Source organism: Mesoplodon mirus, assembly GCF_964341445.2.
Source record: "Mesoplodon mirus genome assembly, chromosome: X".
NCBI classification, from domain to species: domain Eukaryota; kingdom Metazoa; phylum Chordata; class Mammalia; order Artiodactyla; family Ziphiidae; genus Mesoplodon; species Mesoplodon mirus.
This window is the reverse complement of record NC_138981.1, coordinates 30,558,139-30,578,539: the sequence shown is the minus strand read 5'-3', so window position 1 is coordinate 30,578,539 and position 20,401 is coordinate 30,558,139. Positions and strand designations below refer to the sequence as shown.

The 20,401-nt window shown below is 36.7% G+C and overlaps 1 protein-coding gene across 2 annotated transcripts in view; it reads left to right on the top strand.

The window, feature by feature from the left end:
• DMD (dystrophin) overlaps positions 1-20,401 on the top strand; it is a 2,064,872-nt gene that overhangs the window by 1,216,144 nt on the left and 828,327 nt on the right. For both annotated transcript variants that reach the window (XM_082609524.1, XM_082609523.1), the window contains exon 45: positions 9,645-9,820. In XM_082609524.1, the coding sequence (XP_082465650.1) occupies positions 9,645-9,820 (176 nt within the window). The remainder of the gene's footprint in view (positions 1-9,644; positions 9,821-20,401) is intronic.

Genomic DNA, 20,401 nt, shown 5'->3' with positions numbered 1-20,401 from the left:
GTTTAAGAAACATTTAAGAGTTAAATGTTTTCTTTGACTTTCTTTGGGTTTAAGTCAAATGGAAATGTGCCGAAATGCTAAGCAGTGGTTAAGGAAGCTTCACTAGACATAAAAAATTTAGAAAACGTTAACATTTGATAATTGAATCTCTTCCACTACACAAATTAGATTTCTAAGGACGTCAACAACACCTCTTTTTGCAACTATCTCTGATCTTTTAGGGATTCACATGAGTAATTCCAGAAGTTTTAACAGAAGACTTGCTTAAGTCCCCTGGCTGTTTTATTCTTAGGTTCTTCTCATTTGTATATAGTTCAGCAAGATACAAATTGTTGACACTGTACAAATATGTTAATAGCAGAGAGAATCCATTCTTGTGCCTGATTTGTCTGATTTCCAGAGGATGTGCTCAGTCAACAACAGCTACACAATTGTCTTTTATCATCTTCTCATCTAATTCCATGAAGGAGAGAAGCATTGCCATACAACAGATAATGAGTTGGAAAATAAGAAAGCTAACCTCAGAAATTAAGGCTTTAACAGAAAAGGGTAGCTTGTGTTTAATGCCTGTGTAACTTGGCAAGAGGGACATATAAGGCTTAGCGATGCCCAACATGTGCTTAGAGGTCGATTGTTAGTGGATGTCTTGGGGGTTCTGTAATCTAAGCTAATGTTTAAAATCAATTAATTGATGTTAGACACAGGGATCTGTTTTTATCCCTCTTTATTTCTGGGCCTTTCCATTCTCAAGGGCCTGAGAAACTAAACCTTACTTTGATAACTTGTTATTTGTGGTAAGAGATGAGACTTTAGTAAAACACAATTATTTTTTAATGTCTCTCTTCCATACTAGGGTGTTGAATATATTTCAAAATTTTACTTTTAACCTTTCTTAGATGGGAAACTATTCAAGAGTACTGTCATATCTTGCCTAGTATTATGCTCAATTTATGAGTGAATATTTCTTGAACCATTATTAAGGTAAGCAGCATCCAGCACTGTGTCCAGTGCCTCAGGCTTTGATAATCATAATTACCACAATCTCTGTTTCTTCTCCTGATCATCTCCCCAAACCTAGGTACATATATGTATACACACACAATCATACAAGTAATTGGTCTCTTTTACAGATCATCTCCATAATCTCATTATAATACAGTGTTGTATGTAGTTATTTGCTTGCTATTCTCTCCGCCATGAAACTGAGTATTGACAGGAAAATACGAACCTATTTATCACTGTAAAGGTATCAGATACAAAATAGTAACCTAACTATTTGCTGGAGTGAATCATACTGAAGAGAATACTTACCTGCATTGAACAGTTTACCTATACTAAACAACCATTTAGAGATTATGCCACAGTTAAAGCACATAGAATTCCTTTGAGTACAGAAAAGGAGTTTGTTAAGGGACAAGTTTAATTCCTGATCTCTTATTCATTCTCTCATGAATATATTTTAATTCATCTTTGTCCAGTGATTTTTAGCACTGGGTGGGTCAAATATAGGGTAAGTAGGTACAAACAGCTTTATGAGAGCGATACTCTATTCTTTTTGAAATGGAGAATTGTACTGCCTCTCAACTTTCTATATTATGCACATCATGAGATTGATCTCTTTGCCAGCAGATGAACAGAAAGTGTTTCAGTGTAGAGATATAGCAAGGGCCAGTCATGACAACATTACTCCTCTCACTTTCCTGTGTAACAATTTTCATGCAAATATTCAGGGAGTGTCCAAATACGTTTGGATTATTAATGCTACCTTTGAGGTTACCCACAAAGTTTTCAATGAAAATGAAAAATCCAACCATATTCAGAGCCAAACCAACATCACAAATTTTAGACTTAGCTCTGCCAGTAGTGATCGCAGTTATATTTTCAGTCCTAATTTTTCCTCTGGGGTTCAGCCCAGTATCTCCAACTGCCCAGTTGATGTATTTTCCTTCATTCACATCTCCACTGAATGGCTAAATCCTATCTATCTACCTCCCAAATATCAGTTGGTTTCATCAACTTTTCTCTGCTTGTACCACTGACTCCCCAATCCACGCTACTATTTTTCCTCACCTTAACTACAGTGATGACTACTAGGTCTCTCTATTTCTACTCTAGACCTTCTCCAATCCATCCTTCTACTGCGGCCAATGATGAACAACACTTAGCATAGTGCCTGGCCAATAGGAGATGCTCAATAAATAGTTGTTCAGTCAATGAATGACTCAACGGGTGAAAATATTTGATAAACATGGCAAGTACCAACAGGAACTACAACTTTTCAGAGTTTTTAAAACTATCCTAGTAATTACGTAGAAAGAATTTATGCCTCAAGTCATGTGTTCTATTACCAGGATCACATAATGAAAGCATGGTCAGAGACAAGAGCCTCCTTTTGATCAGAGAAACGTCAATTTGTTTTCTTAACAGATCTAAGTAAATGGAGAGAAAAACAGCTCTTAAATATTTCCTGGTAGTTCTCCTGGAGTTCTAATGAATGATTTAGAAGCCAAGAAGGCTTGAATAAATCTGTGAACCTAGAGAGACCTAGCATTGATTTGAACAAAGTAAAACCTATTAACTTTGCAAAGTTGTGTGCTTTATAACAACAGTTTTCTTTAAAGCAAGGGCCACTGCTCTCAGAGGGCAGTGGAAGGCATGTATGCTCCACCTAAAGGCATTCAAATTATTAAAGTCCTAATGCCAAAACATGTCTGAGGACAGATTTAATTTGCAGCCTTCAGTTTCAGATCCCCAAAGGCAGAGATTTAACATATATACTGTTTTATTCCTTTGGAATCTGCTTGAAATTGAGAAATGCATGTTTTGGTTTTTTCCCCCCCCCAAGGCATTATTTCTTGGGGAAGGAAGAAAACAAAAGCCTGAGATAATCTGATAAAGCATGTAGTACTTAAAGTACTTTATGATTAATTCATTTGGTATCCACCTTAATAGAAGTGATAATAATGAATGTATATATCACTGATGATGTGGATGAGAAGTGATAATAATGAATGTATCTATCACTGATGTGGACGAGATAAACACATCTAAAGGAAATTTCATTGTAATTTGATATTAGGTAAATGCCCCATTAAAATAAATCGCTACTATACATAATTTTCCTTTAGTTCATTGGCAGGATGTTTGCTTTGGAAAAGGAACAATCTAATTCTAGTTTGAGGAGGAATTCTCATTATTCTTTTATAGCAACCATTATCAGGAGCAGATAGTGAATTGAACCAAGGAACACATCTACTGCACAGGAAAAAAGAGTACTAGGTGAGATCTGACCAGACCCCTGCTGCCTCCATTTCCTGTAACAAACTAACAAAAACATACATGTTGTTTTAGCAGTATTATTAGTGGGACACAGTAGATGTTTACTGAAATGCAAAACAAATGAGACCAGGAGAAGTAACAGGCTAAAAAGGTACATTTTATTTTTGATTGATCATTTGTGAAGGCTGCTCCTCTTTGATTTGATTTAGTTGGCAAATCACAAATAAAAGATCTGTAGGTCCTTAGATAAAAGTTGAGTCTGAGGTACAGTTCAAATTTGGAGACATTTTATGGTCAAAAGAAGAAAAAACTCCTTCAGTATTACTTAATCCTTAGCTGTAAAGTCTAATATAGACATGAACGCTACCAATGGATGACACTAAATAGAAATATTTTATAAATACCTATACAAAGGCGAGGCACTTAGCTCTCTCTCGGCTCTTCAAGGGTCCAGCAGAAGACGAACATTTAAGCTGAGCAATGAGTTTGATCTGCAAAACTTGGGACACTCGAGGAAGCAGAAAGCCATTCTGCTTTACTGGGAGTTGGAGTTGAAGTTGGAATTGGGGAGCAGCAGTAGAGCAGTCTGCAAAGGCAGAGGAGAGAACAGGCTGTAGAGGCCCTTCAGACTTTGCCTGGTAGGCTAGTATTTGGACTTAATCTTGTAGTAAATATGTAGGCGTCATTCTTGATCTCCTCACTCTGGGCTCTGGACCTTGATTCTTGCCTCCTACACCTTTCATTCTTTACTAAAAAATTACCACTTTTCACTTTTTTTAATCCTACCTATTTTTGTGTTTACTATTTTTTTTCACTCTGCCTGTCTTTCTCCCTCTTTCAAACTGCTGGATTTCCCCAATTTTAGCCATCTTTCAATCCTTGTCACTGTCCTCATGAGGTGCTCTCACAGGGTCATCAAGTCTTTCATGAGGATAGCATCACCCAGCCCATGAATGGGCTAGGTTGAGTGTGTCCTGTTGCTAAGTCCGCTGTTTTCCTTAAGTATGTGTCCATTTCCTTACAAAAATTCATCATCTAACAAAAGTTGAAAGATATTTTCTGAGCACGTTAAAACCTCTAAAGATGGTCATGACTGTATAGTCTAAGAACTAACATGAGAGACAAACTTGTCCAATTTATCTTTGAGAGAAGGACCAGAAACAATTTTTCAGACTCTAACTTGGATCCTAGGGACTGACAAAGAGGAACAGTGGCAAAGATAGTGCATCATATTTTTTATGAAATTGCACCATAAATTTCTACCTGGCAGTTTCACAAATCTCTAGAGGGTTCATATTATTACATGTTTTCACTTGACCAATGAGTAAACTGAGGCAATGATTAATCTGTCTCAAAATAAAACATTAACAGGACTTACCAGTAAATCACAGGATTGGATTTTTGACATATCTGCTTGTTCAGTGAAGGTTTGTTTTTCTCTCTTGTTTCCCTCAGTCTTTATCTTTTCTCCCAATCACTTTTTGTCTCATCTATTTTCCTATTCCACCTAGTTTGTGATATTTTGCCAATTCTTTATCTCCTACATAGCTTATCCAATTTGTCATTGTACAATTTCCCATAACTGCTTCTTAGCTTTTTATTTTTCTTCAGTTGTCACATTTTATTTTCCAGGTATTGTGTTTTGATACAGTTTTGGAAAGTTTTACAAATATACTTATTAAACTTATGCAATATTTTCATATAAAATGTACTAGTTTCTTTGTCTCATATTTTTCCCTCTATAAAAATCTACTGATAGCTGTTCCTTCCTTGCCTATAATTCTTCTTCTCTTCCCTCAATTTGACCAGACTTGGAGGACTTAGATATGTGTGTCACTTTCTATAATTTAGGAACATTTCTCAATTTTTTTTGGTGTTTTTTTTTTTTTTTTTGCGGTACGCGGGCCTCTCAGTGTTGTGGCCTCTCCCGTTGCAGAGCACAGGCTCCGGACGCGCAGGCTCAGCGGCCACGGCTCACGGGCCCAGCCGCTCCGCGGCATGTGGGATCTTCCCAGACCGGGGCATGAACCTGTGTCCCCTGCATCGGCAGGCGGACTCTAAACCACTGTGCCACCAGGGAAGCCCCAACATTTCTCAATTTAAAAAGCATACAAGAAGTTAATAATAATGCAGTAACTCTAAAACATTGCCCCTTCTGCTCCCTTGCCTGCTCCATGTATTTCTTGCCTACCTTTCTTTAATGGTGTATCTATTTTGTACACTTTTGTCCCCTTTCATGCAGAGATTCTGATTCAGTTGGTTTACAGTGGAATTCTGGACTTTTATATTTATATTTTGAAAAAGCTCCCTAGGGGAGTCTGATAAGCAGTCATTATTAAGAATGATGCTTTAATACTGGAATCAAAACACAATAGGCTTTCTAACTATGATGAATAACCCAATCAATTTAAATATGATTTTTTTCTATCCAAAGCTAAGACGAGATGTTAATTGCCAGAGAAATAGATAAGGATGCCTATGACAACAGAACATTAATATGATATCAAAGCTTGGAAAGTTCACTGGTAGTGAATAATTTAGTACTTAAAATATCTAGAAGCTATAGAATGAAAATTAATTTGTTTTTCACTAAGTGAATAAAGTTGGTTGAGGTTTTACATTTAATTTTGTAAGTCAAATTTTATCTTTGGGCTCAAACGCTAACTGTAAAACAACATGTACAAGTTTTTACTTCCTGTTTTGATCCATGATTTTGTCGTCTTAAGCTTTATTACTGAAAATTCTCCTCATGTCAGTCATACACTATAAATACTTCTCCTGCTTACAAAATCTCACATTTTGCAGTACACTATTTAATGAGCTCTTCTTTCACAAAATTAAAAAAAAAATCTGAAGGCCCTGATTTGGGACTCTATATAAATGAGATTTGGATCTAACAATTTTAAATTATTGCTTCATTCTTAGCTACTCAGTTCTATCGCTTATCTGGGAAATAGAAATAATAAAACCCTTGTTGATTCTACAATTGGATTGTAAAAGTCACCGTAGCCATCAGCCATGAAGTAGAAGGGCCAAGATCAAAAATACAAAGCAAGGTGGCTGAGAGAAATTTCTGAAGCAGCTTTAGTTTATAGCATTATAACCTAGCCTCAAGAATTCTTTGATTCCTTAACAAAGATCCAGAAGGCATTTACTCTATCATGTTATTACTCAAAGTGTTGTTCCCAGACCAACGATATCAGTATCCCCTTGAAGCTTGTTAGAAGTAGAGAATTTGGGGCCCTCAACAGACCTACTGAATCAGAATCAGCAGTTTAACAAGATCTCTAGGAGATGTGCACATTAAAGTTTGAGACGCAGTGCTATAGTACACATCCGATAGGTGCTCCATGCATTTTTTCTTTTCTTTTTTTTCTTTTTTTTTTTTTGCGGTACACGGGCCTCTCACTGCTGTGGCCTCTCCCATTGCGGAGCACAGGCCATGGCTCACGGGCCCAGCCACTCCGCGGCATGTGGGGTCCTCCCGGACCGGGGCGCGAACCCGTGTCCCCTGCATCGGCAGGCGGACTCCCAACCACTGCGCCACCAGGGAAGCCTGCTCCATGCATTTTTAAAAAGTATTTCTAACAGTCGTGGGTATTGGACACCATTGGAGATACAAATTAGAGTCATAATCTTTCTCCTCTAACAGCTTCCCTGACTTTGGTGTTTTCGGCAAAGGTTTCCCCATTTCAGGAGTCATTCATGATTGCATGATCCAGCTAGTTCTCCAGCCCTGTTGATTCTGCCTTAACAGTTCATGTTACCTCTTGCCTTTCTGTTCTGGTGCATTGTCTAAACTCTAGGTTTAGCCCCAATACCTACCTCGCAGACTCCTGTCCTAGCTGTTTTACCTGTGTCCCTGCCTTAACATTAGCCTAAACTTTGCCTCAGAATTACCTAGGAACACAGCTCTAGCTCTGACACTCCTGTACTTATGTCATTTTCTGTTGCTCTCCAACGAATTGCAAAGTCTTTAATGAAAAGCAAAGTCCTTTCTGCCCAAGCCCAATATTAATCCAGGGCTACACCTCTCCCTAAACTTCCACTCTCATACGGTGACATAGAGCCCAAATGTATACCCGGGATCAGATCACAAAAATTGCACACCATAGGCCTTGTCTTCTGCCATCCCCTTCCCCTCCGCCCCAAACCTGCATGTCCCTAAGGCCTACCTATTCTTTCAATTCCAAATTATCCCCCAAATTATCTCCTTTTCATCCTTCCACTAAGATCCTCCCCCTTCTGATCTATCATTTATTGAGCACCTTGCTTTCTCTCTATTCTACTATATATAGTGTAACAAATTATCCTTCACAAATATGTCTAATCTTGTCAGCTAGATTATACACTGCCTAAAACCTAGAAAATTGTACTTATTTCTTTGAACCTCTAGGAGGTCCAGTGATCAGTATTAATACTAATAATACCTTGGCAATGATAAGAACTCCTTCCTTCCTCCCCTACTCTCCTCCTCCACTTCCTTTATTCATAGATTCATGCACTCACTCAGTGGATACTTATTGAAACCCCTCATGAACCAGATGTTATAGTAAGCATTAGGAACAAGACTGTATATAGGACACAATCTCTGACCTCAAGGAATTTATGGTATAATCGGAATATAGACACAGTTTGTTATGAATGGGGCCACCTGTTACTAAACAATGACTGTCACATGCAACAGTGATCTGAACAGGTGTTAAAGAGTGTGATGCAAGTAAAGTCAACTAGCTGCAAGGAAGTATCACGTGTTTACTAGAGCACGTCTCATGCACAAGAGAGTATGGTCGGGAAAGCTTACGAATAGCTCAGTGACTGTGCATAGTTTTATGTTCATTGTGAGGTACTGTGCTCCTGGAATAATGGCCTGTTGTCATTTTTGCGGATTTAGTGAGTCTTTTAACTGCTGAAGACATACTACCAAAAATTCTAGTATTCAAAATAATAATACATGAAAGTAGTAAAAAACAAACAAACAAACAAAAACCCAAGAAATTTATGTGTAATGAGAATCTAAAGGAGATTTGACCCAGTCTTAGAAAACAGGCATTCATTTATTTATTTGGCAAGCATGTAATGGAGTTTGTATGTACTTGCTCTTGGAATAGAGGGATATAAGAATATTAATGTAATTAGAATCACACGTACTGGAAAGTGGTCTGCATAATGACTATCCCATCCATACATAAGGGTCTGTGGGTCCTTTAGATTGAAATATGGTAAATATCTCAAGTTCTTATATGATTTCATTTTCTAAACTTCAGGTTTAGTAATGGGTTGTAATTGCCTTACAAATTCTAGATTACCTTTCTTTTTTTAAAAAAAAAGGAGGGCTTCCCTGGTGGCGCAGTGGTTGAGAGTCCGCCTGCCGATGCAGGGGACACGGGTTCGTGCCCCGGTCCGGGAAGATCCCACATGCCGCGGAGCGGCTGGGCCCGTGAGCCATGGCCGTTGAGCCTGCGCGTCCGGAGCCTGTGCTCCGCAATGGAGAGAGGCCACAACAGTGAGAGGCCCGCATACCGCAAAAAAAAAAAAAAAAAAAAAAAGGAGAGTGCCGTTTTTATTTAACGGCAAAAGGCATTTTTAATACATATTTGGTTGTAACAGTCTTTTTTAAAAGAACTATTTTTCTGACACTGTATTCTTAAAATTTCATTGAGGATAAAAAGCAGAAGATATTTAAGCTTGACACCGTCAATGACTCATAAAAATGTTCTTGTGGCTATAGATTATTTTTAAATTTCTCTGTACCTTAGGGATTTCTTGATAGGCTGCCCCTGAAAGCAATTAATTCTCAGTCTTATGTGGTTTTATAATGCAAAATTAATTGATGGAAACAGAATTTGAAATAAATTTCCTTCTCGTATAGTAATGAATTTTTGTTTAAATATCTCGAGGCTTTTAAAAAAGTACTCTGGCTACACTATGTTTCTTCTTTTTCACCTCTCATATTGACAGTCTCGAAGAAATCTGAATACTTTCTTCATGTTTAAGTTTTACAACACTTCATAGACTATTAAACATGGAATATCCTTGTGGGGACAAGAAATCGAATTTGCTCTTGAGAAGGTTTCCAACTAATTGATTTGTAGGACATTATAACATCCTCTAGCTGACAAGCTTTACAAATATAAAAACGAGCTGAACCGAGAGGGTGCTTTTTTACTGACACATGAAAGGTGTCTTTCTGTCTTGTATCCTTTGGATATGGGCATGTCAGTTTCATAGAGAAACTTTCACATGGAGCTTTTTTATTTCTTTCTCTTCCAATAGAACTGCATGTGGTAGCACACTGTTTAATCTTTTCTCAAATAAAAGGACATGGGGCTTCATTTTTGTTTTGCCTTTTTGGTATCTCACAGGAACTCCAGGATGGCATCGGGCAGCGGCAAACTGTTGTCAGAGTATTGAATGCAAATGGGGAAGAAATAATTCAGCAGTCCTCAAAAACAGATGCCAGTATTCTACAAGAAAAATTGGGAAGCCTGAATCTGCGGTGGCAGGAGGTCTGCAAACAGCTGGCCGAAAGAAAAAAGAGGTAGGGCGACAGATAAAATAGGAATTCTAAAGTTTTAGCGGAGCTGTTTAAGCTGCCCTTAAAAAGAAAAAAAAAAAAAGATTTTGTGAAAGATTATAACCAGGGTGAAAGGCACTAATGTTAAGGAGCCCATCAACAACAGTGAATAGCAACAGTGAACTTGTTCTTTCTTTTTCTAGAATAATAAAATACGTAGCCGTTGCTAGTTAAATAGGCAGTGCTTTTTGACCGTTTTAAATTTTGAAGTTTGTTTTAAAAATCACACATGATTGTTTAAATATGAATGTCTTCAGTCTATTCCAGCTTAAACAAGCTGCGTCTCAATTATTTTTTAAAGAAGATGAGAAAGGGAAGTTATAAATGACCGTTTTGTAGGAAAGACTGCTCTTTGGCTAGATTTTTTTAACAGCTACAAATGTGACTTATGATGCTGAAAAACATGATAGTCATATTTACCTTTTAGTTCCACTACATTTCTTAGTACATTCCGGAAAAGGGACTTGGGCTGAAAACGTTCAAATCTAGAGAGGGAAACAAAACCTGAGAAAGGTTAGTGTTGAATTCAATCATCATTTAACTTTCCCTTGGAATGTATCGAAAGCACAGAAAGCCAAGTGTGTGCTGCTGCAGTTGGAAAACATAGATATTTTTATAAACAGGACTTTGTATTATGCTTCCAGTTGTTGCGAATGTTTCCTGTTTCATAAGGGAGGACTTGGTCGTTATTTACCAAATGAGACTATTGTTATGAACAATGAAAACTCAGTTCTACTGCCAAGCTCTTGCTTCCTACCTATCATCTACATAATAGGTGGATTTTAATATTCAGAAAGCTAGAACAATTCACTGATGAGCATCTTTGGTGAGGATGTGTTAGAAAGATTTTGGAATTATGTTCATTGTCATTGCCCACCTCCTCTGGCCGCCTTTGCTCATGTTGCATTATTCAGAAAGTAGGTACAATTCATATTGCTGTACAAAACGAATGCATTAGTTTATCTACACACATGTGCGCACACACATACACAAATCTTGCTAAAGTTAAAAAATAATAGCTTCATCTAAAAACATTTTTATTTTAAATCTTGGTTTAGAAAATATTGTTTTATATATATATAAAACAAAATATATATTGTTTTATATATTATATATATAATCATAAAATAAAGATCCAAATTTTGTAGTTAAATTGCTTCCTTGGGAAAGTCATACACTTTTTTTTTCCCAAAATTGAAATCCTTCTATTAAATACACAACTATCCCATTATTTAAATAACTGATATATTTACACTATGGGCAGGTTTAAACCTGTATAACATCATTTCTGCCCCATACCCAATCTAGTCCAAAATAAGATGTTAAGAAATGGGGAGGTTAGCGGAGCGGCTAGGCCCGTGAGCCATGGCTGCTGAGCCTGCGCGTCCGGAGCCTGGGCTCCGCAACGGGAGAGGCCACAGCAGTGAGAGGCCTGCGTATAGCAAAAAAAAAAAAAAAAAAAGGAAATGGGGAGGTTAAGGAAAATTGAATAGCATGTATAAGAATATGTTGAATTCATAAAGTGGATTAAATTGATTGGAGGATTATTTTTTCATTATTGTATGCAAGGTATTGTTTCTCATTTTGAAATACCTTACTCATATAATGTTTGAGTAAAGCTTGTTAATATTTTCTATAACTTCTTACCTGGATTTTAAAATTCTTGTTATTGGTATTGACTTCTAAATGCAAATTATAACTTATAAATGAAGATAGGGCGATATACCTGTTTCACCAAATAAGCTGTAAAATTTTAGATCTTTCTAAGCTTATAAGAAATTGGTGTATGCTGACTCTTGTGAAATATTACACAAACTGTAGGTTAATTACAGCTAGGGATTTGGCTGTAATTGGTTAGAAAAAATTTCTCACATTTAAACATTCTGACCTACATTAACTATTGCACTTTAGTTCCTTAAAAAGTCAAGATCAGCTTCCTTGAGTTTTTTTTTTAACTCAGCTTTTAAAGTTGTCTACTTCATGATACATTTAAAAAATAAATGTTAGCATATTTAAATTTCCACTGAGATCAGTTTTGTGGCATACTCAGGATTTTTGTATCATTTAAATTTTATGAAATGTAAAAAAGTAATAAAATATAAGTGCCATTTCTATACAAACACACTCACAGCTATTTCCAAGCACCCAGTAGCACATAAAGTAAAAATAAGTAAAATAATATTTTATAAAGAATATGTTAACCTAACAATTGTGGGAGGGCTGTACATGAGACTATTATTAATCAGTGTCATGCTTTCAATGCACCCCAAGCAGAAGTTAGAAGGAGATAGAAGTTATTTATTGCACAGGTGAAAAATAAGATGACTGTTCAAGGTGACAACAGTATTCTTAGTTTGCAGTGGGATTTAAATGCAGCTGTTGGAAATCGATAATATTTCTTAGTCCATGTACACAAATGAAAAAAAAGTATAATTTAAGCAATTAAAGTCTACAAAAATTATTTGTAGCTTTATAGCTACATAATTTTAAACATTTCTCTTTGAAAATGTAAGCTATCCGAAATATGAGAAGAAAATTCTCAGAAAATTTCAAATAACAGTGGACATCCATTAAGGTTAGTCTGTGTTGGAAGTAAATGAAGTATAAAATAGTCAATTAGCTGTGCAATTTAATATAGAAAATTTACCGTTGCCTCAATTATGAAGCAGAGGAACTGGATAACATCTATAGGTTTAAGCATCATACTAATGAGTTTAATGATGGCTTAGCCACCGAAAAGGTCTTTGTAAATGAAGAAGATGCAAATGAAAACCTGTTGACCATAAAGGGAAGTCATAGGTTAAAACAAAGCAAGCCTGTATATGAAGACTCTTAAGCCTCGGTCCACTGATAGAATTCAAAGGGTGCCATGAGCTTGAATGGGGGGAAATACCTCTTTGTTTTCACTAACCTCTTAACTGAAGTTGAGCATCCCCTTGCATTTTGAATATAGGCAACAAACCAGAGCAATGCTAGCAGTATCTGTGAAATCACAGATGTTTTCCTATCTCATTAGAGTTGTTACATATATCTCAAAATGTGGTTCATGCTTATCACTGCTTCAAAACTACAGTAGTTCTTAGATCTACCACAGTATCTTATTAATGTGTTAATAATAAACAAGCAAGCATTACTTTATCACAAATTTGTGTTTCTAACAGTTTTGAAACTATTTCAGTACAATTGGCTTCCTTTGGAGTCCTATGTATTTTATATTCTGGATTTAAAAACATTATTCTGAGAAGTCTCAGGCTTCACCAGATTGCTGAAGGGGTCCATAACATTAAAACAGCAACAACAACACTATTTCTAGTCAGCTGTTCGTTTAATCTGCCCAGACCTCATTCTCATATATTGGGTTGACCAGAAAGTTCGTTTGGAAAAAACCCGAACGAACTTTTTGGTCAACCCAATACCATGGTTTTACTCCTTTTTGATGGTGTAGTCACCATCCTCAAACATTCATTTATTTTATCCTGGAGTTTTCCAGGAGATGTACCAGTCAAGGGAATGTAGGTGGGCAGGCCTTCAAGCAATGGGTTGCTGACAACATAAGAAACTGTATTTTACTTAGAATAATATCAGTTTATGAAAGATTGAATGAAAGAGGAAAGCAGCATAATGGGAGGTGCAGTCCCTAAATTGAAGAATCTCTGAATCATTGCCCATAGCAATAAAAAATGACCTTAAGAGATTCTCTCTTTTCTGTTGACGAATGTGATATTACTTTCTCCATTTCACAGATAAGACAAAAATTGTACTAACATATATTGAGGAATAACAACTTTAAATTTTACTGGATTGAAAATATTGCTTGAAATTTTTCTTTTCCAACATTTTTTAGTGAGAAATCTCAAGCATATAGAAAAGTTTAAAAAAAAGTAGCATAATGAATACCCATATACCCTCCTCTCCTCCTCCTACATTTCTAGATTCAACAATTAACATTTCACCATATATGCTTTTTCTTTCTCTTTCTCTCTACCTCCCCAGTATCTGCCTTTATGTAATATAGGAAATAATATACACATACAAATTTTTGTTGTTTTAACAATTGCAAATTGTTAATTATAAACACTCTTCTACTTTTTTTTTTTTTAAAGAAGATGTTGGGGGTAGGAGTTTATTAATTAATTTATTTATTTTTGCTGTGTTGGGTCTTCGTTTCTGTGCGAGGGCTTTCTCTAGTTGTGGCAAGCGGGGGCCACTCTTCATCGCAGTGCGTGGGCCTCTCACTATCGCGGCCTCTCTTATTGTGGAGCACAGGCTCCAGACGCGCAGGCTCAGTAGTTGTGGCTTACGGGCCTAGTTGCTCCGCGGCATGTGGGATCCTCCCAGACCAGGGCTCGAACCCGTGTCCCCTGCATTAGCAGGCAGATTCTCAACCACTGCACCACCAGGGAAGCCCAACACTCTTATACTTAACCACTAAATATTTCAGCATGCATCGCCTTAGAATAATGACATGCCGTATATAACCATGAGTGTTTATCATGCTCAAGAAAATTGAAAATAACACCATATTTTTAATGTCCTGTACATGAATCTTTTCAAATTAGAGTTTTCTCCAGATATATGCCCAGGAGTGGGATTGCTAGATCATATGGTAACTCTTTTTAGTTTTTTTAAGGAACCTCCATACTGTTCTCCATAGTGACTGCACCAATTTACATTGCCACCAACAGTGTAGGAGGGTTCCTTTTTCTCCACACCTTCTTCAGCATTTATTATTAGTAGAGTTTTTGATGATGGCCATTCTGATTGGTGTGAGGTGATACTTTGTTGTAGTTTTGATTTTCATTTCTCTAATAATTAGCAATGTTGAGCACCTTTTCATGTGCCTCTTGGCCATCTGTATGTCTTCTTTGGAGAAATGTCTGTTTAGGTCTTCTGCCCATTTTTGGATTGGGTTGTTTGTTTTTTGATATTAAGTCTTATGAGTTGTTTGTATATTTTGGAGGTTAACCCCTTGTCAGTAGCATCATTTGCAAATATTTTCTCCAAGTCCATAGGTTGTCTTTTCATCTCATTTATGGTTTCCTTTGCTGTGCAAAAGCTTTTAATTAGGTCCTATTAGTTTATTTTTGTTTCTCTAGGAGACAGATCCAAAAACATATCACTGCAATTTATGTCAAAGAGTGTTCTGCCTATGTTTTCCTCCAGGAGTTTTATAGTATCCAGTCGTACATTTAGGTCTTTAATCCGTTTTGAGTTTATTTTTGCATATGATGTTAGAGAATATTCTAATTTCATTCTTTTACATTTAGCTGTCCAGTTTTCCCTGCACCACTTATTGAAGCGACTGTCTTTTCTCCATTGTTTATTCTTGCCTCCTTTGTCGTAGATTAATTGACCGTAAGTGTGTGGATTAATTTCTGGGCTTTATATCCTTTTCCTTTGGACTATATGTCTGTTTTTGTGCCAGCACCATACCATTTTGATGACTGTAGCTTTGTAGTATAGTCTGAAGTCAGGGAGCCTGATTCCTCCAGCTCCATTCTTCTTTCTCAAGATTGTTTTGGCTATTCATGGTTGTTTGTGTTTCCACACAAATTTAAGGTTTTTTTTCTTCCAGTTCTGTGAAAAATGCCATTAGTAATTCAGTAGGGATTGCATTGAATCTGTAGATTGCCTTGGGTAGTATGGTCATTTTAACAATACTCATTCTTCCTATCGCAGAACACAGTATATCTTTCCTTCTGTTTGTGTGGTCTTCAATTTCTTTCATCAGTGTCTTATAGTTTTTGGAGTACAGCTCATTTGCCTCCTTAAATAAGTTTATTCCCAGGTATTTCATTATTTTTGATTCAATGATAAATGAGATTGTTTCCTTAAGTTCTCTTTCTGATATTTCATTGTTAGTATATAGAAATGAAATAGATTTATGTTTATCAATAGATTTATGTTTATCAATTTTGTATCCAGCAAATTGACTGAATTTACTGATGAGCTCTAATAGTTTCTGGTAGCATCTTTAGGATTTTCTATATATGGTATCATGTCATCTGCAAAGAATGACAGTTTTACTTCTTTTCCAATTTCGATTCCATTTACCTTCTATTTTCTGTATTTCTTTTAAACTGGAAGTTGGGTCTAGATGAAACTTGAAAAGATACAAGTCAAATGTTTTTGGCAAGAATACTTCATATAGGATGCTATATAATTTTTATCACATCAGGAGATGCATAATATGAGGTATTCTCACTCTAAATGCTGCTAAGTTTGATCACTTGCTTAAGGTGGCAACCATTAGATATTGAATTGTAAAGTAATATATTTTTATTTGAAATTAGTAAGTCATCTGATGGCTTTAATACCCATTGATGACCCTTCCCTGGCCCAGTTGTTACACTGGGGACTCAAAATTATGATTTTCCTAGTTCTGACATGAATCCTACAAGCTGATTTCTTCTATTAAAAAGAAGAAAACACTTCCTTTTTTTCTCTCTTTGATCTCAATATGGACTTATGGATTCTGATTTAGTCAATATGTTGTAATGAATTAGTTATCGTTCTTGCTGATCCTCACCTCTACCAAATTTCACCAGTGGGAGCCCGTTCAAGCTTTCTGCTTAAATGTCCCAGGTTCACCCTGTATTTTTCCTGCCCCAGGTATGGAATCTACCATTCTCTAAGGGCCTCTGATTTCCTTCATTGGAGAATGTTATATAGAAGCCAAGACCCGGGCAGCAACACCTTCTCAAAGGAATACTGACACCTTTCTGGCAAGCAGTACTAGGGGAAAAAATGTTTTCATGTTACTTTTGCAAGGATGCAAACATCTCTATCAATCAGAATACATCAAAATCCAAAGTAAGGCTAAGCATATTAAAAAGTTCTTATTGTGTTAGACTTTATGTAAAAGCAGTAACTTCTTATTCATTTCAGTGCCTCTACTGCTGAATTTTTGAACCAAAGTTTACCTGTATATAATCTGTGCTAGTTTACCAAGCAAATTAATGGTGTAAATAAGCTAATGGGAGGCATTTCTGAATGTACTTAAGGGAAGAAATTATTTTTTAAAGACCTTAGCTCACTGTTTGCATGCAAATAGATGCTGTTAATTAGAAATGAGCCTTATCTAATTCATTAAAGTAGGCCTAGTAGGACCTCTTCTTGAAAATCTCCATTAGCAATTCATATTACTCTATGCACCCTTTGTAAGACAACTGTTTTCTCTTAAGTCTTCTTTAATTTTGACTTCTCGCTAATTCAGATGTCCCTAAAAAAAATAGTCTTCAGATAGCACTGTTTTCTACAAAATGAAAACCAAAATTTTACTATAATTCACAAGTCTCTCTGTGGTGTAGGCCATATTTTAAATGTAGGCAACATATGCATGTAAACCAGTGCTAAAAGCCTTTTCACACATTCAGCCTTGGCCCCCCAGGATCCCTCCAGCCCTGACTCTAGTCCACTTGCTTTATACCTGAATTTCCCTGGTTTCTTATCACCAGTTTTAACCCTGATTCTTCATCCAGCCTGGAGTTTGCAGACTGAGTGCCTATAAGCTGAATCTAGCTTGGAAAGCGCGTGGTCTTTTTACAAAGGCACTGTTATGAAATAATTGTCAACATTTAAAAATTGAGAGTCTTCATATTTTAAAAAAAATAGGATTTCTATCTCATTTTGAAACCTTAGATCTGGCTACTAGGCACTCATTCCGACACTCTCTCAAGGCATGATCAGTTGCAACTAAGTAAGAGATGTTTCTTGCTGCTCAAAGTGTGGTCTCTGGACCAGAGCACAGACATCACCCAGGAGTTGCTAAGAAATGTAGAATCTAATAAATCATAGTCAGCATTTTAACAAGATTCCCAGGTGATTCATGTGCATCTTAAAGTTTGAGCAGCACTGGTTTGGGCAAGCAAGCCTTCTCTTCAGTTTGCCACAATTGTTCCACCTCAGTCATTTATATTAATTGCTTTCCCATAGACATTTGACTTAATAATACATTATATAGACCCTTATATACTGATGATGATGATGATGGTGGTGGTGACAGCACTTAATATTGCCAGGAGCGGTTCCAAATGCTTTACATCGCTCATGTAATCCTCATAACAACTCTATTCTTATTTCCATGTCTACAGAAGGGCAATTGGAGCACAGAATGCTGAAGTTCTTTGCCCCAGATCACATAATTAGCAAGTATTTGAACCAGGATATAAGCCCAAATAGTCCTAAGTCTCGCGTTGTTATTCTAGATCCGATTTTACATTACTTAGCTTGGACCTTTAGTATTTTCTAAGATATACTTCTGTCGACTAAAAAATATATATATATACAACCTAAAAGTTGTGAGTTAATGTTTTATTCGGCAGACATACTGAGGCCTTCAAGCCTGGGAGGCAGCATCTCAAGTAACCCTGAGAAAACTGCTCCAAGGAGGTGAGGCGAGAGGGGAGCTAGGATATATAGGAGTTTTGCAACAAAGGGCAGGTAGTCTGAACGTCAAAAGATTATCGTTAATTAAAGAAAACCAGATATCTCAGGTTGAGGAATTTAGCACTTTTCTTCCTATGGGAAGATGCAAGAGTCTGGGCTCACTGAAATCATTCGTTTGATATGCACCCCAGCTATCTCAGGCCCTATCCTGTCTTTTCACATCCTGAGTTTCCTCAGGGCTCACCGTCAGGCGTGGCTGCAGTCTAACGGCTGCTAGATGGCAGGTATTCTTTGTTTCCTTCCTGAGTTCCCTCAGGACTCACTGGTGGAGGGCTGCAATCTCTGATGACCGTGACATCCTTTGTTTACTGATATGGCAAGCAATATTTTATTTCTCACTTACAGTTTCTGCCCACCAGCCTCTCACTTACCAAGCCCATTCCCTTACCTGGCCATACTCAGTAGCAAGTGAATAGGACATGAAATCTGTTCTGACCTATCTTTGCAAGCCTGTTACCCTCCATTTTCACCATTTCACCTGGTGTCTCAAGCATAAAATGACCTGAAGTGTTCTGTCATGCAGCTTTTGCAAAAGCCATTTACTTTTGTGTTAAATTGCCTTTCCCCTTAATTTGTGTTCAAAATCCTACCCATGCTCCAGAAGCCAACTGAAGTACTATTTCCTCAATGAATGTTACCTGCTCTTCTCAAGCAGAAGTACTTTGCTCTCAAGTTCTTCTTGCTCCTTTTCATAACACTCACATAACATTTTACATATCTATTATATATCATATGTACATATATTTTATTTCCCCAGCAAGATTGAAAGCTTCATGAGGGCAAGGCAACATCTTACTCTCCTCTCTATAACCCACAATACTTAGCAGAAAGTCTAGTACATTGTGGATGACCAAAAATTATTTTCTCAATTTAAATAGTAAAAATTTCTATCCACATTCAAATTAAACTAGGCATTTAAATCTTTACACTTGACATTGTTACATAAGTTAAAAATAGATCTACAGAGCCAGAACCATTTTTTTTAAATGTTTGTATAATATCACATTTCCATGGATACATTTTTAGTTCTGAAAATTGGACTTGATCAGCTTTAATCTTAAAAATGGAAGAAGTTGGGTTAATAACTCATAGTTTAGGTGTTCTCCAGAGTTTAATACTCTTAAGAGAAAATGACTTCAATTCCCATAGTTATTTACACCAAAAAGAAGGTCTTTGATTCAAACACTTTGTACATTTGTTTGTGTCAGTCTTACTGGATCACAACTAGTAAATTCTAGTGATCTAAGTAGGAATTAGACTTGAAATTAGGTATTTTACCCTCATCCAACCTGTAACCAGAAGATATTTTAGATGCAATCCATATCGCCAAAGATCTATTTTTAGATTGATCAGAGAGGATCATACAGATATTATTATCCACAGGTGTCTATGGAAAAGCTCATCTATGCCCATCTGTTCTCTGATGACTCTTGAAAAGCTTTCAAGGGCATTCATAATTCTTCATCAAAAGACTATGAAAAATTAGCTTCATAGCTAATCCTTTTAGGTCCTATTTTCTTCTTTGAAACTTGGCAAATTCTAGTGAAACTGACTAGCTGGATCCAAACATGCTGTCACATTGGCTGGTACAGACAATATCACTCTCTATAGATACACAAGTGAATGCATACTCTGTATGGTCTTCTATCAACTTTTATGGGGCTGGGGAGGTGGGAGTTGAAGTAGGGAGGATGATCTCTGGCATGGGCCTTGTAGGTTGGAAGGAGTCAAATGAAGAATGAATGGACACACCAGAGAGGAAACGTGATAGGAGCAAAATCAATGAAACAGAGTGGATACGTTGAAGGACTACATGCAGTTCAGTACAGATATGGTCTCTTAAATCTCCATTTACTTTACTCATCTACCTATTCTAAGCTCTTCATTCTATATATAAAACCAACAGCTCAATTCCTATTCCAAACTGAGTGCTGGATATTAGTAACTTATAGATGTTTTTAAAAGTTTTTCAAGTGGACTTCCTGAAACCATGCACCTTGCCTCCCACCATTTGAGAGTATGATTTCTAAGAGTCAACCGTGTGCTGTTCCCAACCCATTTATGCGAGTTATTCTCATTTTTAGAATTTTCTTATTC